Source organism: Notolabrus celidotus, chromosome 19 (assembly GCF_009762535.1).
Source record: "Notolabrus celidotus isolate fNotCel1 chromosome 19, fNotCel1.pri, whole genome shotgun sequence".
Taxonomy (NCBI): Eukaryota; Metazoa; Chordata; class Actinopteri; order Labriformes; family Labridae; genus Notolabrus; species Notolabrus celidotus.
The window spans coordinates 21,141,445-21,168,967 of NC_048290.1; the positions used below are offsets into that span (position 1 = coordinate 21,141,445).

General features: G+C 39.1%; 1 protein-coding gene across 1 annotated transcript in view; it reads left to right on the top strand.

Moving 5' to 3' along the window:
- The window catches only part of il11ra (interleukin 11 receptor, alpha), a 64,047-nt gene that overhangs the window by 20,384 nt on the left and 16,140 nt on the right, over positions 1-27,523 (top strand). The window contains exon 2 of the mRNA XM_034710350.1: positions 24,777-24,873. Coding sequence (XP_034566241.1) covers positions 24,777-24,873 — 97 coding nt within the window. The remainder of the gene's footprint in view (positions 1-24,776; positions 24,874-27,523) is intronic.

The window sequence follows — 27,523 nt, forward strand, 5'->3', positions numbered from 1 at the left end:
CAAAGGGTTACAGGCAGAGTGATGTGGTTTACGACAGTGCAGTGAAAGCATCACGATTATTCTCGCCAGTCACAGTGGACATGCACAGCAGAAGTTGCCTCTGTGCTCTTCCTTTACTCACATCCTGAAAGTATAATTGTCTAAGTGTATTAAGTTAATTGTTAACCCAGTGTCAGACTAACGACTCTGCGTTGAGCTGGTAGGTTTTGAGTTTTCATCCGTGTCACTGTCGCTTGTTTCAGATGTGTTTACATTCCGCTCCAAACGTCTTTAAGCCCCACCTACCTCTCACCCTGCGACAGGATTGGTTGTTCAATGCCATCTTCTTCTTCTGTCTAATGTTGGGTGGCAACTAGCGTTTAAGGCACATTAGCCCCCCCCCCCTCCCTTTCAAGTCGTTGGAGGGTGAAATTACCGGTTTAAATATATCACATTTGTATGAAACATTTGTAATATTTAGATTGAGAAAAAATATATCATGATAATCATCAAAAATGTATCGCCCAGCCCTCTATTTTTAATAAACTGAGTAAGGGTTTGTTTTGCAGTGCTGTGTTAAATGCTCACAAAAATTACATATAATCAATCAGTTCCTGTCTAATGTAAAATTCTGTACATAGTAGAACTACCAAGTGTTTACTTTAGAATATCCCTACAAGAAGAACCCCTTTATGAACTGCCTTATATATAAAGTATCCAGCCGGACAGTCATTCACTCAGCCTATAGAAAACGTAGATTGCCTCACGATTAGATTGCATCTGTTTCTCTTCATCCCTCTTTCTTGTTTGTTTCATTTCCAGCAGCATTTTTGAGCATACAGTCAGACAGTAGTAATCAAGAAAGCATGGCTTTCTCACTTTAACGCTCCACTATTGTCTTTCCCCTCTGGTTTTGCGTGTGCTATGAATGGAAGTTAAACGTACTGTTTAACTGCGCTCTTGTGAATCGTTTGAGGAACCACTGCAGTACATTAAACACAACAGATTCCAGCCTGCTGCTCTGCTCTGTCTTTCTCTCACTCTCTGTTATTTTTGTCTCCATAAATTAATACTTTGGTTATTTTTTCTACTCCACTCATTTCCCCCATCTTCATTTTGTTTCCCACTAAACTCTCTGCCGCCTTTTTTTAGCATGCTAAGATACTCAGTCAGTCGGTAGTAATGGGGAAAGCATGGAGTTCCCAGCAGAGTGACTCATCGCTCCAGCGAACTGGGGTCGTGTGTGTGTGTGTCAGTGTATGAGGGTCAAAGCGTGTGTGCTGGTAGGGGGCGGGTTTTCTACGCTGTTTGTGTGTATGTGTGTGCTCAGACATGTTTGAGCTTTTTGATGTATGTGCCCCATGTTTTTCCTTCCTTCCAAACACACGGAGGAAAATCTGTGTCAGCTGTGTTAAAGGTCATCCACCAATTAAGATAAAACAAACTTAAATTAGATTACACACAAACACACTCACGTACAATTTGGTGATGAATAAGAAAGTATTATACTTAACTACCATCTTTGATGTGATGTTTTCAGCTTTTCCAACCCTTCATTTTTCTTGATTTTCACTCCTTTTGTTTGCAGTCTTAATTTGAAAAGCCACAAATTGTTACTTTCAGAATAAGTTACAAGGTTTTAATTCTGGTGCCTGAACCAAAATGGCCTTAGATACAGCCTGAAGTACAGGACAGGGTGTTGGTGAGTATTCTAGTCTTTGCAGCAATCTAGTAAACAAGGTTTATGAGGATCCCCAAAAAAACAATTTGGTTTAACACATGCAGCATCAGTTCTTCTTCAGGACTAGTCTGCAGAGAAAGCTGACCTGTGGTGCTAAAAGAGAGGGGTCAGTTTCATGAGAAAATTGAGAATATAACCTTTATCAGTACTGCTAATAAATTCTAAAGTTTCCTTTCAAACATCTCTCTAGGATGCTCTTAAACAGGCAGGAGAGGCTGCTAGCGTGGCTGGTACTGATGTAAACACTTTTTCCAGCAATTCTTCCCCTGCTTTATATCCTTGTGTTTATATATGATGTCCTTATGTGGTCTGTTTTGGGTGTGTTACTGGGCCCTTTCTTTGGATATGTGATTCTATGTATTTGTGATTTTTTTATCTGAAAGTTTTATTTTGAAAATGTGAGAATCACTTCCTGTATTTAAGGGGCGTGTCCGGCTATTACCTAATGCTGATGAAGGCTTTGTGCTGCAACAGGTCTGCTGCTGTTACTAGTCTGTGCTATTGCCCGGATTAAATAGTTTAAAGGACATTTAATGTGCTGACTTTTTTCTGTTTAGAGTTAGAGTTAGGGATGGACATTTCAAGCAAAAATACTATTATACTATTTTTTATTAATCATTGGCATCTATTCAATGATTGTATGAATAATCCCCCCCTCCCACACACACACACACCTGTCCCATTCAGGAGCAGCAGGACAAGGTGCTGCTATTAGCGGGCACTGACAGCTTCTGTCTCTATTTTTATGTTTCTGTGACACAGCAGCTGGGTGTGTATGTTTCCATCTTATAGTCATGCTCAGTCTTTGGAAATACATGTGTAGTAGTGTGAGATTCAGAAATGGAGAAAATCGCTGTGACTGTCGCTAATGATTTCTTCTTCTTTTGCTATTTAATGCAGTAAGCATTCTTCTTCTTCTGTTACTTAAGCAAACTAGGAAACAGCTTTAAGACGTTCCACCGCGCCTGGCGGGAATACCATATTACAACCAGGCTCTGAGGAAAACAATGAAAAATTGTACTTTTAAAATGAGAAAATATTCTGAATCAGAATCAGAATCAGCTTTATTGGCCAGGCATGCTTGAACACACAAGGAATTTGACTCAGATAAACTGTGCTCTCTTTGTACAAGGCATAAGATAAATAGAATAAAAATGATAACAATAACATCAGCTATAAATCACAGTCACTCTTCGATTTTTACTAAGTGATTGAATATTTGAATATTAAAAAATCATTGCCCATCCCATATTAGAGTTTGCTCTTTTTTTTTTACCTCTTTGTACAGGTCTAAACTTAACTGTTTTCCCAGTACTTTGCTTGTGTCAAGGTGAGATCAGCTTTATCATTTTCTGGAGATCAATATTGGGGGTGGCAGTAGCTCAAACCATAGGGACTTGGCTTGGGATTCAGAGGCTTGTTGAAGTCCCATGGTGGACAAAGTTTGGCAAGGGGACTGGTGGCTGCAGAGGTGCTGGTCCATTTTGCCTGGGCCCTGAACCCCTAACTACTCGGTTGGAGCTGGTTGATGGCAGCCTCCACACTCTGACATATCTCCTAAATACATGTCCATAACATGTTTGTGCATGTAGCTTGATCCAAAAAAGTTAAATTTCCCCCATGGGGATTAATAAAGTACGTTTACTTAATACCTAATATGCAGAGAGAACCCATGATCCAAACTAGATACCAGCACTGAAGCTCATTGTAGTTTCAAGTTAGATATCAGTGTCTCTCTGGCCCTCTATTACAGACAAGGAGTGAGACATCCTTTCCATACTGATACTTTTTCAAATATGACTGATTGATGACTATAGAATGGAAGAATGTTTTATCAGCATGTTAGCACATGTATGAGATTGGTCCTGAGAGTTGACTAATTTTCAAATTGGGGAAAAGTTGGTTAGAAACATCTTTATTATGTTGTCTCGTATGGAGTCTGGAATGAGTGAGATTGTTGACAGAAGTTCCATCATTAAATGAAAATTGTGTGTTCTGTGAATATGTTTATGTACTTTCCTTTTCACTGGATCAATTTCTTTAATCACTTTCTCAAAGTCCAGAGTGCTTTATGAGTTCAATCATCTGTTCCACCGTGTTGTCCGAATGTTAGTGTAAACAAATGACAGTACACCTAAAGAATAGCTGCTGCTTCTCCGTCATGTCTCTATTTTGTTTTCATATTCATGCATAAGTGTGTGCTGCGCTGTTGCATAAAAACTGCAATCTTCAACTCTCTGCTTCATGTCTTTATAATTGCTCCCAGCAGTAGCATGGCGCCAGTCAAATGTACGTGGACGAGCATTTGCACACACACACACACACACACACACACTCACACACACACCAGCTCATAATAGGAGTGCGGCAGAGCAGAACTGGTTTGTTTGCCGGCCAACCTACTGGCTTATTGACTTGGAAGTCACTACTTCTGAATTTTGGACTGAATTTTGGTGAAGCCATCAGCAGCAGTGTGTGCGAGTGTGCGAGTGTCGGTCTGCGGGCTCGTGCTTGTGACATTTCTTGTTTTTTCAGTGTGTCACAATAAAAGTCATTTACTACACAAGGCGGCTGAGAGCTGGTAGAATTGATTGTTTTATTTGTACAGAATGTAAATTAAGATGTTTTGGTGACAGAGTCAGAGTTTAACATGAAAATATCAAGAACTGGCTTTTTAAAGCGACAGACACATTTTTCAATTCCCCTCATCTTGGAGTTTTTTCATTCACTCTGTCCTGATGCCGAGTCGACCTTGCAGGATTACTTATTTATCACACTGCAAAGTTCTGTGTATGTGTGTCTGAGTATGCCCCTGTGGCTGTGTCTGTCTGTGTGTAAGGTCTTGTTGGATAACAGAGAGCAGATGTGAGTGGGTAGGTGGGTGTATATTTTAAGAGCCTGTCATTGGCTCATAGAGAGCAGATGTTTGTTGAGCCATCATTGCCTTCTGGCTACCAGCAGTGTACTGGTTTTGGTTCTTGGATACTGGTTGATACTGTTCTGCCACATCTCAGGCAGCGATCCAAACAGTATGAATTATGCTCAGGATAAAAGAACAACATCGCACAGACGCTGTTTGTGATTTGTCGGGCGCAGTGGGGAGTGAATTGACAGATGTTTAGGTCACCATTACAGATGACGGGGCGTCTTAACTAAGACACTATAGCTGAGGAATGTTTCCAGACCACAGTTATAAAGTGCTGTGGTTTACGGTAATATTCTGGTCCTGCCAGCTGACTCCAGTTGAATGTAATCCAAACAGTTAAGCGTAGTTAAACACAGTCGAACACATTGAGAGGTGAGGTCACATCCACAGTTGATTTTGTGTGTGGAAAAGTTTCCTTTGTCACCTTTTTTGCACTTGGCTCGTTTAGAGTCACTTTACGTGTTTACATGAAAACCAGAGCTTGTAAACAAATGTCGCCCAGAACTTTTGCTTTTCTAGAGCTGGTTTGGTCGACATTCAGAATACCTCGTTATTTCTGAAAGAGTGTGAGTAACTGTTAGTTTACTGAACGTTCTAATTAAACCCATGCAAGTCCAATTAATCCCATTAGTATCCGTTTGGTGAATGCAATCGAGCTAGAGCAGTAGAGACGGGCCATAGAGGCTCTACATCCTCTATTCAAGCCTTGTCTTTCAGGCCTGACCTGTGATTCCACTGAATGATTTGTGCACTGATGCACCATTAGAGAAAAGTTTGCCATGGCTCGTGTTGATATGCCAAGAAGTTGTCCTGGAGAACATCTGTTTGGTGCTTTAGCTCTCTTGCTGGTTTGCTTGAGAGCCACTAAACTGGAACAAAATGTCTTAACTTATATAAGTTATTCTGAAGCCTAAAAAAAAAAAGTTGGACGAGCCAATGGAAAATGAAATCTCCTTTCAAGGTCACAGAAGTGACATCAGCACTCGAGATTAAACCTGATCCTCAGTAGAAAAAAACAAAACATTTCTAATATTCCACCTTGAATGGAAAATAAAGATGAGTCATCCTTTTGTGAAGCGTGCCTTCCTTCTTACACCTACACATGCCTCTCCAGATGATCCATTCAGTGATATTGTTAATTAAGTGGATCAGATGGACATGATTTCAGAGGTCAGTTCATGGTCTTTGAAATTTGCATGCTGAGTAGATTTTGTTGGATGTCCTCAGCATTGTTGTGAATAGGTTTCTTTGAATAAGAATCTTACTGCTGTGATAAAGTCAGTTCAGGCGTTTTATATGTAATGGAGTGTCCCTTTTTGGTGCAGGTAAACAGTAATATTATGACCAATTGAGAGTGTCCAAATGAACAGTTAGTTCTTTGACAGTATGTTCCATACAAAGACTGTATGACATGGCGTAAAATGAACTTTTTACCTCCTCTGCCATTGGCTAGTGACCTCCAAAAATGTACCGGCCAAATAAAAAAAATCATGCCTAATTTGATTTAAAATAATTACCATACAATTTTATTATGAAAATCCAACTTAAGCATCACTTAAGGAATACAGTTATGTACAGATACAATTAGATTATTGCTATTTTATTAGGTTATACTTCATTTCAAGGTGACTGCTGCATCATCATGTATTAGAAATCTTAAAAAGTGCAACCTTTTACATTGACTGAGTGAGCCAAAAATCTGTCTCACAGCTTTAACAGGAACGTCTTTAACTTGATCGTCTCCTGCCTCCTTTTTGTGTGTGGTGGCTTCACGCCGGGAATGTGTCGCCACATCTTCCTCGAAACGCTCTTCCCGCCATGCTTCTTCAAGCAAAGGGAATGAATAGAACTCCAGTTGCTGACGTCACGCCGTTCCCGACGTACCAAATCACAACACAAGTACAGCGCGCCGCAAGGGTCAAAATAGCCTGACAGTCGGCAGAAATGGGCGAAAGTATGAAAGTAATTCAATGTACAGGTGGCAGATGATACAAATCTTACCTGATGTTTGCATTAACTTATAGTGTTCAACCAAGAGATGAAAGATTATCACTGTGGTTGGGTTTAAGCCATGCTCTTCCAGTTCGGTACCACTGGCTCTTTGTTGTTTTCTCCTTCATCCTTTAGTTTCAGATTTCTTCTTAAGGGGCCGTGTCCACCAAGGCATCTTTTTTTGTTTGTGCTGGCAGCGCTCAAGACCTCAACTCCAGAGTGCTTCTCACCAGGGTTTACTGTTGCTAGGTTCCGAAAGTAATCCTGCAGCACTTCTGCTTCTCTTAGTTGTGACTGTTAGGTCTGTATTAAAACACTCTGTGTGCTTTGTTTCTGCTTTCATTCAATGGCATTATGCCGAGACACTTAAAATTAATTATAGAGATTATGTCACAGCATTAGTAGCAGCTCAATACTTGCAAATTGTACCTTAAAAAATGTGTGGTGACTTTGCGGACCTCTGCCACTGCTGATTAATGCAGCAATTTTTCAAAAGCTGAACTATTTTCACCTGAGAGCGCTGAGAGCACAGCAACAAGAGTCAGCTGATACTGAGGGGGTTTCTGCACTTGGGACACTGGGCGCTTAAAACACTGAACTGTATTTATTTTGAATAGAAGATAGTCACTACCATACTGCTAACCTCGTCGCTAACATACCCCTTGCATGTTTCCAGCAGAGTTATAAGAAACTCTTAGATAAATGTTGCTGATCAGCTTTCTTTCAAGTTCTTTGTCTATTGTTTAAAACGAATTGGGTGGTTACTTGGTGGTCAAAAAGTCCTCAGTAGTGTTTAACATCTCCATATTTACTCAGCTAAGATAAGAAAAAATAAGATAATACACCATTGATACTTGTAGGGAAATTCAGTTGTTGCAGCAACACAAACATAGTAGCAAGAGTAATATCAGCATAAGGGTTGAATAAAAACAGAGTACAAATAGAGAAAAAAATTGGATTAAGTAGAAAATAAATATATAGATGAATAAAATAAGAATAAAACGTAAAGGTATATATAAATGTTACACATAGTATAAATAGAACTAGATAGAAGGTTGATTTTAAGTGAAAGATAAGACATTTAATACAACAATAATAATAATCTTTATTTATAGAGCACTTTTCAAAAACTATGTTACAAAGTGCTTAACAATGCCTCAAAGGACATGTGCAAACCATGCAGTTAGTGCAAGTGTGATAACTATTAAAAGAATATGAAATCATAAAAACAAAATAAAAGCAGGACCCTGTGTAAGACACTTTGATCAAATAAAATCAGGAAATGCTCTCCGATAAAAGTTTGTTTTGAGCAATGACTTAAAAGAGAGCACAGAGTCCGCCAACCTAATTCCCTCCAGCAGTGCATTACACAGCTGTGGGGCCGAAAACGACTTGTCCCCCTAGTTTTCAGCGGAGTTTTTAGGACTGAAAGTAGCTCTGTGCCCGAGGATCACAGATTGCGTACCGAAGTGTATGGTGTTAAAAGGTCAGAGATAAAACTGGGGCCGAGACCGTGAAGTGCATTAAAAATAACCAATAAAATCTTAAAATCAATTCTAAAACGTACTGGCAGCCAATGTAGAGAAGCTAAGCAGGCATGATGTGGTCATATTTCTTGGTTCTAGATAAAAGCCTGGCAGCTGAGTTCTGGACCATCTGAAGTCTGTCGAGGGATTTTTGGTTAAGACAGGTAAAAACGCTATTCCAGTAATGTAGCTGTGTTGTAAAAGCATGTAAAATCATTTCAGTGTCTTTAAAAGTTAAAAAAGATCGTATTTTTAGAAATATTTCTAAGATGATAAAAACATGACTGTACAAGTTTTGCGATATGGTTTTCAAAGTTAAGGTTGCTATCAAACCAAATGCCGAGGTTCCTTGCAACAGATGGCAGAATTAGTTTGGTCATAGCTGTTATCCAATTAAAAGAATTTCCAGAATTCAACTGGATGAAATTTGTTGACATCCCACTTTTAAGTTCCTGTATACAATCCTGTAATGTGAAGTGCTAATCGGAGACAGAGAGTACTTTGAAAAGGAATAAATAGTGTCAATATTTATACAAACTTGGCATCTATATTTAGTATTGAGCGTGTCATAGTTAAAAACCTTGGGTTTGAAGTGGAATAAGATTCACCCCGTCCTCTGTCTTATCCCAGAAACACCATGGAGAAATAGCAGTGACAAAATTGCTATGGCTTTTTTACGTGCTTCATAGTGTCTTAATATTAATTAACATTTTTACTGTTATTATGATCAGGTGTTTTGATAGATTTGTGGAAAAAAATCAAGGAATGAAACACAAAGAGGCTGATGTAGTAGTTCTTGAACAGTTATGTTGATTTCCCCATTCAAAATGTATGTTTGGGTTCATTAGCCTATTTGGTGTTTAATTTGTAAGTCTTTTAAAAAAAAACCAAAAAAAAACTCAAAACAGGACTCTGTTAATGTACAACCTGATAGAGCTATGTGTGCAAAACTATATGCTATATTCTAGTGTTTGTTACCACAGCTGTACATGACCAACTCAGGGTATAGCACCTGATGGGGAGATGGATTGGGTCAGTACACCTGTCAAACAGTAATGCAGGTGTCCTAAGGCGAGCTCAGAGAGGACTCAAGCCTTGCTAAGGGGCATAAGCGGTCTTGAACTTGACATCAAGCATGAATACGACCTGTGAAAGCAGAGTCTTACTTACCCTTTTGGGGTTTTACCCATGTTAGTCCAACACGCACATTAGCATGTGCAAATGTGTGTTTTTACTTCAGCCTTGACCCCATTATGCATTTCAGCACGTGTTTGTTTATTTGGGAGGTTGGCTTCAGTATTATAAACTTGTATGCTATGGGCCTTTTACCTTGTGTGCTTGCCTGTGTGTGAATAGCTGGCATATGGGAGCCATCTTGCCTTGGCGGCAGAGCTGGAGGAAATTCCAGTGTTGTCAAGCTCAGGCCAAGATACTGCTACACACACACACACACACACACACACACACACACACACACACACACATCTCATACAGAAGTTTCATATCTGTAATAATCAAAAGGCTTTTGCAATTTAAGTTGGTTCACAGATTATTCAGTATTATTATTTCTGAATACCTTCTCTTTCTAAGTATAATGCTCTGATCTCACACTCAGACTCTGATGTCTGGATCAGTATAGAGCTATCTTTGTAAACACATGGCAGCCATTAGTCTCTTTGTGTGTTTAGGCTTGGGCAAAAGTTGGAATTCAGCCCAGTAACTGGACCAGCAACTTGACCTCCAGATAGCACTGGCCTGGATAGGACTGATGAAGGATATGTTTGTCTTTCCCATTCATCTTCCATTTATCACGGAGGTTGAACTTGTGTTTACCTGTCTTTATCCAAGCAGTGCTTTTATGGATGGACAATGTGAAATCCATCCACTATAAATCCTTTTACATCATGCCTCTGAAATTGGCACCACTTAACGGTACCATATAATGGTGTTTTCAGCTGTTTATAACACGTCCCAGTTTTCTATCTTTCATTTCCAAAACATCACAAATTCAGCATCTGGAGATTCTGCAGCCTCTCAGTTTATAACCTCATTATCCATGCACTGATCTGAGTGTGAGGGGATGCTAAGATATAGAGGTGCTGTGCTGATTGGCTGCCTGAAAGTTCCCTGTTGAGAGGGAGTGACACTGGAAGGAAACTTTCATGGCTTGTATAATGTGACATCTGAAAAATATTATTGAAAGTTTTTACTGAAGGTGTGTTCATATTCATTTTTATTAACTCCATAGTGTTTAAAACCGTCAGGGCTGCGGCTTAAATATAACATCTATAACTGTCGTACACTTTCGTTCTGCAAATGCAGCTGTGTTGATTTTTGCCAGATGTGTGTTTATTTTGCTTTGAGTTTGTGATGATCTCTCAATGGCAGACTTCCATGTTTGCGGATGGTCATGTGTTGCTTCCACTGCCATGTTCATGTGAAGTGTTCCAGCCACTGTCACAACAGCATGTCTCCAAATGGTGTGTTAAAATTTGAGCTATTCCTACTTTCTTGACTTTCGTGTGCACCTGTTTGTGGTCAACCCTCGTTGTTGAAGCAGTCTGAGGTGGACTGGTTAGCACAAACAAACCACCACCATATGTAGCCTGTGCACTGTTGTAAGAAATAAAAAGCAACCATTCTTTTCTTAGTTCCTCCGATGGTCGGACAGAAAACAGACATTTGTGTTGTTTTCTGCAAACAACAACACAGCAGTTGGCATGTCCGGCTTTTACCTTTGACATCTTGACTCTGCAAAACCAAAGCAAAACCATAACGCCGTAGAAGGAAGTGGAGTGCTCAAGGAGTTGGACGGACGTTTTGCATGCCTGCCTATGCAGATCACTCCTGTAGTGACATCACCACAGGAGCAAATTCAAAACGCCAACCTACTGGGAAAACGAAGCTGTTTTCACAGTAAGTGGGTTATGCAAACAAAGAAGAGGCTTTTTTGTTTCCAAATTCTCAAGGCTGCTTGGCTGGAGGGTGACTAAAGTATGTAGACAAGAAAAAAAAGTGTATTTTAAAGTATATGGGACCTTTTAAAAGCACATCTTGTTAGCTAATCCGTAAAACTTGTTCAGAATCTTTTGTTTTGAAAGTGTTTTTCTACAATAACAAAACAGCTCTATGAAGCAAAAGACAATACTAAAAAGTTCCCTGAACCAAGATGATTCCAAGTTTGTTATAGAAAACACATCCATGCTGTTTATGCATATTTACATATGTCTGAAACGGATTTATTTGAATTTAAAGCCATATTTACACAAATGTAATGTTTCTAAGACATACACCTGTAAGTTTACACCAAGCTCTGCATCTCTTCTTTCTTTCTCTCTGACCTGGGTCTCTCTCTCCTGTCTTGCTGGCCATGTACAGTATGTCCAGTAATGCTTTGGTTCCCTAAGTGACACATTTCCTATGCTTAATTATCTTCCTTATCGTCCTCAGGAGCATGATGTCTCATCTGAGCTGTTTCCTTTTGTAATATGCATCCAAGAGTCTGCATTAGCGGCGGAAGCTCTCACTTTCTTTACCTTTCCTGGTTCCTTTATCTATGTCTCACTCTGTTGTCTTTGTCTTCTGTGGCGTTCTTCCTCTGTGATTTAAACTGTTTCCAGGATCCCTAATAGATAGACCTTGGTACATTTTTTTTACATATGAGAGTCCATCAAAGACAAACCAAAGCAAGACTCAGTTAAAGGACTGAATTTCTAGTCTGGCTCCAGCTGATCATGACAATGCCAGATACTGCAATCTGACCAGCCATTAGGCCCAAGTGTTTCCCCCCAAGTTTGACAGGTCATCAGATTATCATTTAGCGTGAACAGGCTCAGACACACTGACTCTGATGCCAACATATACAACACCAGAGGCTTAGAGGGAAAGTGGTTTCTAAATTAACGAAAGCGTATTGCATTCACATGAGAAAAATAAATGTTTGCTCTGTTTTTCCGAATTAAAGAGTTAATTATATCAGAGTTACAGGGAAAGTTATTTTAAATAAAACAAATTATGTTAAATTTTCTGAATAAACTGGATAATTCAAAATTACGAGAAAAGTTATTTTAAATTTAAGAAATTCAGCATGTTCTTTTTCTGAACTATCAAGTGAATTATCTCTGAATTACATGACAAGTTATTGTTAAAAAAAAAAGCTCTATTTTTCTGAATTAATGGGATAAAATTCTATTTTGTTTTTCTGAATTAACGATACGCCACTACAGTAAAATCTCAATGGCACCTCAAGGCCACACAAGGAAGTAAACTAGCCTTGGTCGTTCAGTTGAATCCAGTTTATTTACTTTGGGTTAAAGACATTGGGAGATACCAGTGTCTTTAAGTGACATACACTACCAGTCAAAAGTTTGGAAACACCGTCTCATTCAAGGGTTTGTATTTATTTTAATTATTTTCAACATCGTAGATTAAAACTGAAGACATAAAAACTATGAAATAATCTGGTTTTGTCATAATCTGGATTACAACAGTAGTCAAATAGAGCTATCCATTGTGTACTAACCCTACCTCTGAACAACACAACTGATGGTCTTGAACACATTAAGAAGGCAAGTCATTCTACAAAGGCACTCTTGACAAGGCTCATGTTAATTAGAAACCATTCCAGGAGACCACTTCATGAAGCAGACTGAGAGAATACCAAGAGTGTGCAAAGCTGTCATGAAGGAAAAAGGGGGCTACTTTACAGAATCTGAAATTTAAAACATATTCTGCTTTGTTTAACACTTTTTTGTTCATGAAATAATTCCATTTATGTTCTTTCATAGTTTTGATGTATTTGGTATTAATCTACAGTGTTTCAAATAATTAAAATAAATACAAACCCTTGATGAGAAGGTGCTTCCAAAGTTTTGACTGGTAGTGTGGACGGTATTGTTATTAGGCCCGTTCTGATCTGGTGGTTGTAGCACTTCTCCAGGATCAGTTGAGCAAATATGGCATCATGCTTTGGGGCTATAAGATGATGCATCTGAAATGCATTCAAGCTGACTGTGCTGTGACTCAAGAGACAATTGCTGAAAACAGTCGACCTCACGGAGTGCAACTGAGGTAAGGTTATCTTGTTAATTCAGAAAAACAGCAGCTTTATTTCCTCATGTGAATGTAATAGGCTTCCGTACAAACCTCAGAAATAATAGGTCTACGTTTTCCCGTACAAATAAACCCATCATCTATTTATTAGTACTAAATGTTATCAGCAGGATCTCTGTGCTTTTTTTACACAGAGCAATACAGGGGGCTGACATCACACTTTAGGGACATCGCTTCAGAAATAACAAGAGCTGAATAATCTGCATTTTCAAAATAAAAGCACTTAGAAAAACGTCAATATCACGGGTCATGTCGCACTCACATACACATGTAGGGAGGGACACATGTTCACAAACACACTAGGAGCCAGGTTTGAATAACAGATAATCTCTTAGAGAAGTAAAACACACACACATGCACACAAACATGTCAGTCAGCGCTGTTATTGCCTGAAAAGTTCAAATGGACAGACTGCACACTGGTTGCCATAGTGGCCTCAGTAAACACGAGCTGCATTGTAGTCTGCCCCCACCTTCTGAAGCATGATCCCTCCATGTTGTTGGCTTAGTGCACGTTTGTGCTCGTATACACACAAACACACACACACAAACACACACAGAGGATAGAAAGCATCCACTCACACTGTGTTCACTAACATTAACACGCACACATATGCACTTGCATCACTTAGGTTAGGTAATCCCTCATCTTGTCATCATTGCAAGCACAGGTACCCCCATGCACACACACACACACACACACACACACACACACACACACTCACACTAATATGTAGACAGAGGGCTAAATTAAACATCGCTCTTTGTTAATCTTTAATTTATGACATAAACGGTAATGACTTGTCCTCATGAACAGGACATCCTGTGGTCATTTGTTATATTGCTGCACAGTAAACATTGTTTGGACGTGTGTGTGGGTGTGTGTGTACTCTGAAAACATTCAAACTTTGACAGAGTGCACTTTATTCAGTCTGTTGTAAGACATGTGTGCATATATCTTTATTAGCCTCTTGCATTTTAACATCCTACAGTTCTGTCCATCTCTTCTTCTTGTATTTAAGCTCAGTGCCATCTGCTTGTCCTCCCTTCCCCCCTCTTCTTTTTTTTTCCATTTCTCTTTCTTTCTTCTGTCTCACTGTCTTTCTCATCTCTTGTAAAGCTGACTGAATGTGCAGTGGCATGCCAGAGTGTGAGTGAGTCACCATGTGGGATTGTGCCGCCACAGAGAGGGCCGGCGAAAAGCGAGTGAGATTGGATTACTTACTCAGTATACGCACACTTCATTTAATCATGAAGTCTTTTTTTCACCATTCACTTTATATCAGTTCTTAAAGAATAAGTCTGAACTGTGTCCGTCTGTCCTCACACTTCTTTTGCCAAGCAGATCTTTTGTCAGGACACCCCGGCTTCAAACTTTGACCTTCTTATTGCCGCTGGCTTTGAAGGAATGTTTCTCCGAATGTTCCGTCGCTGCAATTATTTTAATCACTCTTCTTTCTGGCTCTCTGGTGGATCTGCTGCTGGGTCAACAAAAATAGAAACATTTCTCTTTTCAAAAACAAATCGCGTTTTTGGGTCTCGGCTGTTGATTCGCATCTCTCTGCGTGTGGGAATACTTGTATTATGGGTGACAATAACCATGGCTACACTCCACTGTCTATTCTGGTTCTTGCTGGAAGAGTTACAGAAGAATTGTGACTGGCTGGTGTGAGTCACGGAGTAGGACTGTGACTACACACGCTCAGAGACACTTACCCACCACCTATAGAAATAGAGTGATGAAATTGGAGAAGCTCCTTGTACCTTGGCATTGTTAGTTTACTGGCATTTAAAACATCAAACATGGGGTTATTTTCCATTTGGTATTTTACCAGAAGGCTTCAGCGAGGACATGACTTATTTTTTTAGCCTCCTTGCATTTACGTTTGTGTCTAACAGTGCCTTATTCACTGGAGGAAAGAGAGTTTCCCCGTTAAGTTTAGAGGGATTTCCTTCAGAAGTTGATGAAAGACATTTGTGGTAGTATCATGCTGGCAGAGATTCCAGCAGCCAGGGGGAGTTTCGGTGTAACATGGATAGGCAGAGGAATTGGCAGAGCTAAACTTTATTTTCATCAGAGAATGAACCAGGTACATTCAGAGATTAGATTAGATGGCTTTTAAAGCTTCTTTTATTCTTTTTTTTTTTTTTTTGTCTCTCACTATTCAACTAGCTTTATCCAATACAGCAAAAGTCAACTCATCTCATCTTTATTCATACAGCACCTTTCATACATTCAAGTAGAGCTGGGCGATATTGAAAAAAGATGTTTTCACGATAACATTTTTCATATCAGTCGATATCAGCCGGACTGCAAGCCCTTTGATTGGTCCGCTCGGCGGCATTGTGTTTCATGTATTTACAACACTTCCGGGATCCCCGCTTATCGGCCGCACATCGGCCGTGTATTTCATCTCCTCCTCTCTATTCTTCATGTAATCATGTCTGTATGATAAACAGCAACATGTATCAGCTGTAGATTAACATATCACGCTCTGAATCACTGTGGAAAAGTAAACAGAGATCGTAGCAGGGCCGAAAGCAGGCGACCGGCTACCAGAGAGACCGCGCTGCCCTCAAGCGTTTTGGCGGAGAATTGCAGCGCGACATTGACACATCAAAGCACAAGTATGTGGTGCTCATGTCCACGTCCACCCCTGCTGCGTAGGGGTGATGCAGAAGTATAAATCAGCCTTTAGGCTGTAGGCCGTGGGCCACTGGCACCCCAGTCTTTACTTTGCTTTTAAAAACACCAAAAGTGCTCGCTGTTTTAATGTCCAGAGGCAGAGTTCCACAGTTTAGGGGAATAATAACAGAAAGCTCTCTGGACTGCACTTTTGAGGGACACATGAGGAACATTTAAAGCCAGTTTTTGGATTTGTGTAAAGCCAGAAAAAAGACTTGTTATTCCCCTCAGAACGTAGCTGTAGATGGAATACCATTTACTAGAGTCAGAAAGGCCAAGCAGAGAGATAGCATCTACTCTATCTGACCTCACATCACTTGTTGGTCTTTTCTATGGCAGCAAACATCGTTTCAGATACAATATGCCGGTGTGATGGTTCTCTATCATGGTTGTCTGCCAGTGTGACTCCAAACGTCTGGGTGGAACCGCAGATACACAATGTAGACATCCCTCTGCAATTATTAACCACAAACAAACACTCACACACACATTTACACTACAATTCACAATAGAGACACAGAGAGCTATCGTAAAATACATCAGTCATGCAACAGGTCAGCCAACGCTGAAGTATGATGAGGAACATGTTGCTTACAGCGCAGAGGACAGATTGGTACTTTGCTGTCAGGAAACAGCATTGTTCTCAAGCATTAGGGAAGGAGAATTAGAGACCCATGTGTAAATATGTTTACTGGACCTTGTACCCTCTGGCTTAGAGATGGAAAATAAAGAGCGCCTGTGAAGGAAAACACAGATAGGGAGGGAGAAAACAAACCTTTAAAAATGGTGAGTAGGAGGTAGAGATAAAGAGAGCAAATATAAACGGATGAAAGACAAAGATTACCAAGGAGTGAAGGAAAATGCGCATGGAGGCAGATGGAGATGTAGCCTGTATTTTCTGATCTGTAGTTACTCTGAAGGAAAGCAGTAAAGAGAAGAGGGCCATTCTAAAATATGACATGCATATGTTTACTGAACCTTGAATGTCCTGGCATTAGAGGGATGGAAACCAGAGCCAAGGACTGACTGCAGAGCTGTGGGGAAAAAAGTCTGCGTCAAGGTCTCAGAGAGTCTGTGAAAGTGGTGGACAGAAACAAAGTGTTCTTGGGATTTATCATCGGGGTTGAATTTGCAGGGTTGAATCATTTCCTTGGTTTTCTAAGGTGTTGATGACTAACACTACTATAACTTGTTTATATCATTGATGAGACTTTATATTGACTTGTCCCTTGTATTTACTGTGGATTGGAAATTACCCTTTTTAGCATTAAAAGACAAATAAGAAAAGTTTATTTTTACCCTTTCCTGTTTACAAATGTCTCCATTAAACGAATAGAATTATTTTGTATTAATTTCATATTATTTTTTCTCTATTTCATAGGAAGAAATATCTCGATTAAATAAGTATAATCATTATGTATTTATTTTATTTTTCCTCATTAAATAAGTATAATTATTTTCTGTTTTATTTTATTTTGCTCTATTACATGAGTATTATAACTATTAATTTGTTTTTGTTATTTTTCTCTATTAAATCATTATAATTATTTGTATTTGTTTATGTTTTTCTCTATTAAAATAGTACAATTATTTTCTAATTATTTGATAGAGACATTTGTAAATGTAAAAGGGTAAAAATAAACATTTCTTAATTATGTGTCTGTTCATGCTAAAACAAAGGTAAAATCCCATCAACAGTAAGTAGTTGGTCAAAGTCAATGTTAAATCCTATTATCTTGATAAAACAAGATATCATACTGTTAGTCCTATGTGTTGAACACACTTGTAAGTTAGTATGCTTTCATTTGAAGGAATTCTTTACCCAAAAGATTATGTGAGGTGTGGAATGTTCATCCCCTGTAGGTTCAAAAGGTAAACAAATACAGTGTATAGCTTGTTTGTTCAGGGTTTCAACAATATCATTTTGAAATTAATATTTCACTTTTGTGTCACTCCATAGTCTCCTCAGCACTGAACCTGAAACCAGACGATTGGATTTATAGTTATTTATTTTTGGGGCATTTTTACCTTTAATGGATGGATGGATAGATGGATGGATGGATGGATGGATGGATGGATGGATGGATGGATGGATAGATAGATAGATAGATAGATAGATAGATAGATGGATAGATGGATGGATGGATGGATGGATGGATGGATGGATGGATGGATGGATGGATGGATGGATGGATAGATAGATAGATAGATAGATTGATAGATAGATAGATAGATAGATAGATAGATAGATAGATAGATAGATAGATAGATAGATAGATAGATAGATAGATAGATAGATAGATAGATAGATAGATAGATAGATAGATAGATAGATAGATAGATGGATGGATGGATGGAAGGATAGGACAGCTGAAGAGACACATGAAGTGTAGAGAGCAGGGGAAGACATGCTGCTTATGCTCAATACCGGGAGTCCAATCTACGACTGCTGTGACGATGACTACAGTGTCTGTACATGGGGCGCACTTAAACAGCTAGACCAACAGTATTGAATTTCAAGGTTTTCTGGTGTGGTGGATTCTTGGAAATGGGATGTGCATAACAAGTACTTCTTTGAAAATGTCAATAGACATTTAGATTTTCATGTGGTCTTAAATACATTGAATGTTGTCAGGGTTCATTATTACTGTTGGGACAACGATGTGGAGCCCCTCTCAAGCACATAGGATCTAACACCGTCAGAGGAATACAGTAGGACAATGACATGCTGTTGATTTTACTATGATCTCAGTGAGGCATTATCTTAAGCGTATGTATGAGTAAATAAAAAGAGAAGACCATTGTACTGAGTTGCAGGTACAGAATGTGCTTCAAGGAAAAAGCTGACAGCAACATAAAGGGAGGGGTCCACAGAGGAAGAGGAATGTGAGCGAGTGAGGGAGACAGTATTGAGTGAGATTTGAATTTGCTGTGTGCGCTGTGTGAAGTTACAGTGCCAGAGTGGTGAATGTAACACCACCGTGCTGCATCATAGGACAGAAGTGGAAATAAAGGTTAGCTCTGCTCTCTTATAAAGTTTTCAAGAACTCTGTGTACGCTCTCAGTGTGGAGATGATGTGTTGTTAGCCACAGTGGGTGTCTTTGTCTCAGCTGTAGTTTCCCTCATCTGTGTTTTTGGCCGAGGCACACGGACCACTTTGCTGGAAAAGGAGGCGATGAAATCCACTGTACATTCATCAATTTTTGCTTATGTGCCGCGTGTTCTTTTTGCTCTTTAATTTATGAAAGATGCTCTGAAAGCAAGGCCAAGGTCGTTTGGATGACATTTTGACAAATGGGCTGATGATTAACAGATCCTGATACTTTCCCAGTGCTCACGGTTTTAATAGTGTGCTCTGTTTGGAAGAATGAAAGTGTTAGAAATCAAATGAGCAAGCCTGAAAAGGAAGTGAAAACAAAAGTTCTCCTTTTGGGAATACAGAGCACAAAGATAGATGAGTTCAGATGCATTTCTGCTTCACCGTTTTTTGAACTTTGATAATCTCACTTGACTCCAAATCCCAATCTGCTCCTTTGAACTTTGGATTTTTTAATTCAACCTGTTTCACTGATATCCTCAACACACAGTAAAGTTAGTGATGGTGCACAAACTATATCCTGGCATGTTTAGTGAATGTGTTGCATTTTTCTGCACTCATTTAAGCTGGTTAATAAGACACCAGTCTTCAGTCCTTATTCTTCCTCTCTCAAGAGAACCTTTAATCAAAATCTGAAATGTCTAAAAATCAGTGTCTAAATACCACAAACACTTTGTCATCATTGTACCAAACACTTTGTCATCATTGTTTAGACTCAGGCAGCCTTACAATATTTGTACGAGCCAAACATAACACCTTGTTCTCCCATTGAATGGTTGATTATATTTATTTTGTGGTTTAAACAAACAGATGGTCTACTTAGCAGCAAAACCTCAGGCGTATGGAGAAGCCAAGAAGCTGAGTTTACAGGTATAATCCCACAGTCATAGTGGAAGTTGAATTTTTTAAACCAATCTCTGAAGTGCAGTTTATAAAGAACACACTGTGAGGGAAGGGAAGCTCTTGAAATGTATTTGGTACTAATAGAGACAATCTTGACAAGTCTTACTTGTTCCTGTCATATGGTGTTAGAAACCACCTGGAGTCCTTCCTTTGTTTCTGAGGTCCAGCTCTCTGTTACCGCCTGAGAAGACATAAAACCTTAAAGGGCAGTGAGGTGCTGCATGACTTGCCACCACTTCTTTTTTTTCTGTACTGCTCCTGTATGTTGGCTGATTCTGAATAACAAGCAAGCAAGCAGCAACCTCGGATCTTAGAATATGAAGCCAATGCTGAAGTGCTAAAAACTGCAGTTCATCGAGCGTCCATTTTAGGCTAGCTGCAGAAACATCAGAAACCACATACACACCCATTCAAGACGATCTTTACCTGAATAATAAACATGTTACAGCCTGGTTCAAAAAATGGTTAATGTCTGAGTAGCTAATTTCTTTATCCACACACACTGTACAGGGATTGTTCATTTTATGACTTGTTATTTTTGAAGATATTAAACTTACGAGTTTTGAAATAAGAGCGTGGCTGACTTGATTGGTGGGAAGGCACCCTGTTAGTGAAAAGGCTCAAAGCCCGCCTCTTTACCTCACACTAGCTCAACAGATGTTTGGTTGAGTTAAGCATTTCCAATATGGCACCCACCAACAATCGGCTTCAAAACAGCGCTCCAGAAACAGATGGGTGACTTCACGGATGCTACGTCCATTTCCGATGCATATCTGACTTCACTTGTTTGTACAAGTTTTACAAATTGTCTGAAATATTAAGGTGTGTTTAAACTTTAAACAAAAGACAATAAATGAGAGCAACAGTTTCCCCCCAGACTTCCGTACTGAATGTATGAGTAGGTGTAGAGCTGGTCGATATTAAAAAAGATATTACCAAGATAATTTTTTTCATATTAGTCGATATCGATAATTATCGCAATAAGAATCTAATTAGTATTTCATTTGAATTTAAAGGCAGATTTTTGCTCCTGATTGGAAGTTGAAGAAAACAAACAGTTTGTTAGCTTGTATCTGGATTTAGTTTCTGATAAGCTTCTTGAATCCCTCTTTTTTTTTACAGTGCTAAAAGGAAGCATGTCTTTTGTGTAAGATGAGATTTTTGTGGTTTTACTTTGTAGATTCTTATTTTTCTCAGGGTTAGATAATTTGCCTAATCTGATTTATTTACCAACATCCTGAAAGTGTATTTAATTAAGTGTATTAAGTTAATAGTTAACGCAGAGTCAGCACAGTGTCCGACGTACAACTCAGCTTTGAAGCGGTAGGTATTGCGTTTTCTTCAGTGTTGCTGTCGCTTGTTTCAGCTGTGTTTACATTCCTCTCCAAACGTTTAAACCCGCCTACCTCTTACCCTGAGACAGGATTGGCTGTTCAATGTTGTCGTCTTCTTCTGTCTAATGTTGGGTTGCGACTAGCGTTTAAGACACACTAGCGCCCCCCTACCCTTTCCAGTGGTTGGGGGGTGTAATTACAGGTTTAAATATATCACATTTTAATTGAATTATATTGAAAAAAATGATATCTTACTAATTATCGTTATCAAATTATCCCCCAGCCTTTAAGTAGGTGACATGTAAAAGCAATCAACACTCCTCCTCACAGTTGGAAATTAATTTGTGCAACACTCGCCTCATTCATTTGAACGTTTCAATGATTCAAACTGCAAACATTGAACATCTATAAAATGTTAACATAAGCCACTGTGTCATCGCATTCATCCCTCCATTCAGCCTGTTGTGAATCAGACGTCATGACATTGAGGGACTGTCTCTGTTCACATAAAAGCAGTCAGCTCTTTGAGCGGCTTTGTATCAACCTTACAAAACTGCCTGTATTAGTCAACCTGCAGAGAATGTCTCACTCTGTTCAAACTCAGCATTAAAGAGTTGAAAAGGTGAGGGATCTTTCAGATTTCTTTCTACGTCTCATGTGTCATTTTTTAAAGCTCATATTCATTTCATCCCACGTTGTGATCTGACAGTTGTCATCACAGATCAGAGCTTAGCTTTCCTCTTAAAACTTTAAGTCTTTCCTTTCAGAAGAGAACGTATATAAATCAATACATTTAAGATCTCATGGTGCGACTTTGACCATCCGTTGATGGAGTTGGTGTTTACTCTTGAACCAGTCACCGTCTTATGACTCCAGGTACAACAACATCCTATTTGAACAGGAAACGCATCACAGTTAGGAAGTAACAAAGCAGTTTTTATGGGCCTTTAAACGGCCTCCTGCTCCATGGAGGTGCAGTTAGGCGTTCATATGCTCCTCATGATATTATTTCACATTCAGCTGTCAGTATAAAGTTACATCAGAGATAAGATAAGTGGGTTTGGCATCAGCTGTGTAACTTTGGACTCAGGAGTTTGCAAACACATACACCACATACTTTTTCAGCCCTTCTAAAAGACATGGATTCTTTTCTGGTCTCTCTCTTGCACACTCATAGACACACACACACACACACACACATGCACGTGCAGACACACAATGAAGTTTCCAATATCAGGAATGTAGAGTTTGATCAGCCTCAGGGTGCATTAATAGCTGATGGAGAAAGGAAACACTGAATTGGTTATCTATGTGTTTTTGTGTGGTTTAATGGCAATGGGTGGAACACACTCTGCATACTGTCGGTCTGTTCAAGATCCTCATAAGAGTAGCTGTCTACACTTCAATGTTCCTGGAGGATAAGAAGTAAGTTAAAGGAGTATCTTATCTTAAAAAAGGAGTATCTTATCTTATCGACATCATCACTTCACATTCCCATAACTAACTAGTGTCAGGTCTCTTTAATACTTCTTTATTCAATTAAATTATATATTGTAGATATAAGTTATTTAGCAGATATGGGTTCAGAGCTGATGTCCAACAGTTGTTTAATACGGCCGAAAGAATACCCCTGGCCAAACTTGCAGACATATCGGACATAAAAAAGCTTACCATAAACTCTGTTTTTTATTTGTTGTCATGCCACCTGTGTTGCCTCTTCGCCCAGGTCGTTATTGTAAATGAGAATTGGTTCTCAATTGACTTACTTGGTAAAATAAAGGTTAAAAACTAAAAATAAATTCTCAATTGGCACACACTGTAGGGGAGGTGAATTTTTTTCTAACACTGCAATTCCGAAGATATTAAGATTACGAGTTTTCCAAAATGAGAGGCACAGCTGACTTGATTGACAGGCGGGAACACTGTATCTGTTGGCTAAGAGGCTCAAAGCCCGCCTCTTTATGACACACTAGCTCTACAGCAGTTAGGTTGAGTTCAACTTTTCCTATATGGCTCCTGCCGACGACTGGCCTCAAAACAGCGCTTCAGAAACAGATGGGTGACGTCACAGATACTATGTCCATCATTTATACAGTCTGTGGTTAATACTCCAAACATTCACATATATGTGCAACTAGGGATGACCACAATTAATCGATTATCGATTAATTGATTGTTAGGAAATTACTCGAAACACACAATTTTGTTATCAATTTTCCGTCACGTGGAACAAACATCATGTGGTCTCATTACACTCAGCTATCAGGGAGGTGTTTTAAGTTTAAAGCATGTTTGGAAGTGATTCAGTTGTTAAAGGTGTTGTGCACAGTGGAGATGCTCTGCTGGCGGCTGCGGCTGTGCGTCAGGTCTCCCTGTGCGCTTTTTTAAAAGAGGATCAATACAAAACTGCTGCCAACAACAACACGGACACGAAGGTTCACAACTATAAACAGGACATTTCCCACCTTTAGATACGAAGGCAACAGACAGGTGGGAAATTCAGGTACACTATGTTTGCAGACCAGCAACATCAGAGCCGTCTGAGCTTTTCTGCAGCTGGACTGATTATGACCCGGTTGCGCCCCCGGCTGACACCTGACCGAATACACGTTTATTTTTCTCAAAAAGAACAAGTAGACAGAAAACTGGACACTGTGAGTCTGAAGTACTTTTCTGTTAGTAGTCTCAGCCTTCACTTTATAAAACTATGTCCGCGTAGAATATTTTTATGAGCCTGATCGTTGATAATCTGCGTGTCAAACATATACCCGTATTCAATCCTGTCAGTTCTATGCATTTTGTTGCTGTAGAAAATAGAATTTAGGGGGAAAACAACCTATTTGGCATTGTTTTTGAAATTAAAATAATATTTATTTTTTTATCAATTAATCGATAATTGATCGTTAACATTTCCAAAAATCGATCACGGAAAATACTTAAAATGTACATCCCTATGTGCAACATACCGAAAAAGTTGTTTTTTTTCATGATATGTCCCCTTTAAATCTTCTTCCTCTGTTTCTTGACAATGAATGAATGAATGTGCTGTGCGCTCTGACCCTGGACGAAAGTATGAATTCAAGGTGTTTTGTAATCCCATGCTGGCATTTGATTAACCTGTATGTAATGACACAATAATAAAATAAAAACTTAAAACTTCGAACTTTCTGTAACAAAAGATTTGCAGTACTTAGAAAAGAACAAAAACAGGCACATCTGGATCTGTGAAGTGAATACCTGAACCATGTTGTTACCAAGCAATTTTTATGGGCATGTAGTTACCAGGAGATCAGACCAGAAATGAGAGGCTCAGGATGTTTTCCAAAACCTTTTTCTTTCATACTAATGTTCTTGGGTAAAACAAACTGTTGATGATGTTGATGACCAAACCTTTTAGGTATTAAAATAACTCCTCATCATTGCACCTTTTCTCTCCCCCACTCTCTCTCTTTCTCTCCCCCACTCTCTCTTTGTCTCTAGATGCCAGGCCTTTTGTCCAGTCCTGTGTGTCTGACAGTCATCTGGTTTTTATCTTGGTCGCTGCGTCCCAGTTGCGCTCAGATTCAGTCTGATGAAGGTAACACATGCACACACTTATGCCTGTGCACCACTCATATTTTACACACATACACACACAAACACACACACACTCACATTCTGTTAAGGATCAGGCATGGATTCCTTTGTGAACTATTTTGGGTGCTCTTGACTTATCGTGGATCAAAGTACTTATGGGACCTGAAACTACTGCACATAAAAGGAGGGAGGATACACATCCAAAATGTTGAATGCAATGTGAACACAGTGCAGCACCGATGCAAAGTTCATGCAAAATCGTGTTACGAATGTCTTATTGAAATGCAAAAAATGTTAATTTGTATGTTTCTGTAACAAATTTGTTAGTGCAACTTAAGTGTTTTTAACAGTCAAGGTGGGACTCATGTTTCATTTTGTAAAATCACTCGGCAAACAAGTATTCTATTGTTGAGGCTTTTTTTTTTTGCCTCACACAGCACTTAAGGGATCTGTCTCGCAGCACGAAATTGAGTCCTCTCTCCTTCTTTTCTTCTCTTTAAAAGGCTGTTTTTGTTTCTGTCTTGTCTTTCTCTAATACTCTGTCTCTTAAAAATTCAGCCCAATTATTCACTCCAAAAATAAGAGAACCTGCCCGAAGCCCTCCAGGTGAATCTGTCAAAGTTATTCTTTTGCCTTCCAGCAGCTCCAGCTTTTTTCATTGTTTGGAAAGTACTGAGTTTCATCCAGTTTGCAGTTTCTGTGTCCACCCTGCCATCTGATTTTAATGTTGAGAGAAACTTGCAGACTTGCAGCCTCTCTGTATGAATGTGTGTATGTGTGGGTGTGTGTGTCTGTGTGTTGGGGTGTTGTGTGTTCATGTATTTGTACTTTAATGAAGTTTGTGTGTGCACATTTATGTGGGTGAGTGTGTGTATGCACACGCACATTTCTGAGTCCTCTTGCCAGAGGCAGAATCAGATATGAGTGGAACGCTGTGGGTTTGGGGAATAATGTACTTCACTGCCAATAAAACATGAATACACACATTCAGACCAGCCAACTCTTTGCAGTGCACCAAGGCCCCAGGTAACACACACACACACACACACACACACACTAACACCCCCACACACACACAAACACACACACACAGAAAGAGAGGGAGGGGAGTATATGTGTGTGTGTGTGTGTGTGTGTGTGTGTGTGTGTGTGTGTGTGTGTGTGTGTGTGTGTGTGTGTGTGTGTGTGTGTCTTTTTTGTGTGTGTGTGTCTTTTTTGTGTGTTTAAGGAAAAAAGAAAATCTGTACAAATCTGTAGAGAGGTACTAAAGAGAAGGTTTTTGATTGGAGGAAATGCTACAGGGGGAGGGGGATTTTAATGATTAGATTTACTAGGATTAACTTTTTGTTTCTTACTTTGACCCTGAGTAGTGACACGGTTGTATGTTTCTCAACAGTCGGTTCTGTCTGATGATTTCTTATTTTTAGATTAATGTAGCCTTGTAACTGCTTAACTAAACAACCTGGAGATGTTGGAATGATGCCCCGCTATAAGATAACTTTCACAGGTTAAGGTTACTTCAACTCTGTCCTTATCATTTTAGGTAAAGGACTTTTCATAGCTATCTTTTAAAAGAAAAATCATTGTTTTCTACCAAAAGCAAGTAATATAACCCCAAATTCTATATTCTTCTATCTAGATATTTAGCTAGTAAATTAGCAATGGACAAGCATAAGTGACTTAAAGCTGTCCAAAAACAGAAATGTTAAAGTTAAACCTTTACTTAAATGGTGACATTGTTAAGGACTTGTTAACTTAAGGTCTTTGAAACATATTATCTAGTATTAAAAATCAATAACAATATGAAAAATATGGTCAAATAATAACAACAATCAACAGCAGTATATCATTATCTTTGTAACTGGTCAGACGTAATAGAGCCTCTCTAAATTTCAGGATTTTGGGCCTGGATTTAACCCTAATGGTTAAATTGCACGCCCATGGAACAAGCGGCTCGGGTTCGATTCCAGCCGGTGGCCCCTTTCCTGCATGTCATTCCCCCACTCCCAGTTTCCTGCTGTATCCACTGTCCTCCCCTCTCTAAAATAAAGGAGTAAAAGTTCCAAAATATAACATAAAAAATTAGTTAATAGATTCAAACTAGAGTTAAAAAAATCTGTTTATATATTTTTTAAGTATGTGTTGAAAATGAATGTTTTTCCAATTGACTTGTTAAACTGGAGTACAAAATGTGTAAGGTTCTTGCTTTTGGCTTCACCTAAAAGTACGCTGTACAGTTTGACTCAGCTGGAGTTTTATATTTCAACCTGCATTATCATGTGTCTCTGGCTCTTGTCCTGAGACCTGTTGCACTATTTACCTGATGTCAGCCTTTAATGTGGTGATTAAATGGTATCGTAAATAAAAGTTCTATTGGACGGGATAATGAAAACTTTAGGCCACATATAATCACAGACAACAAGATGATAATTTCCATTCCAGCTGTGATATCTGCAGATATCATGGACTTTGTAATACCAGACGGTTCATAGTTGTATTCAAAAAATATTTATAACAGCTGTCCTTGTAGCTACCATGTGTAAATGGTGTATGTGATACATTGATACCCATACATGGAACTGAGGCATGAACTGGTTTCTATGTGCTTTTTAAAACATCTCAGTAGATTTCTTTGTCCTTCTTCCTTTGTG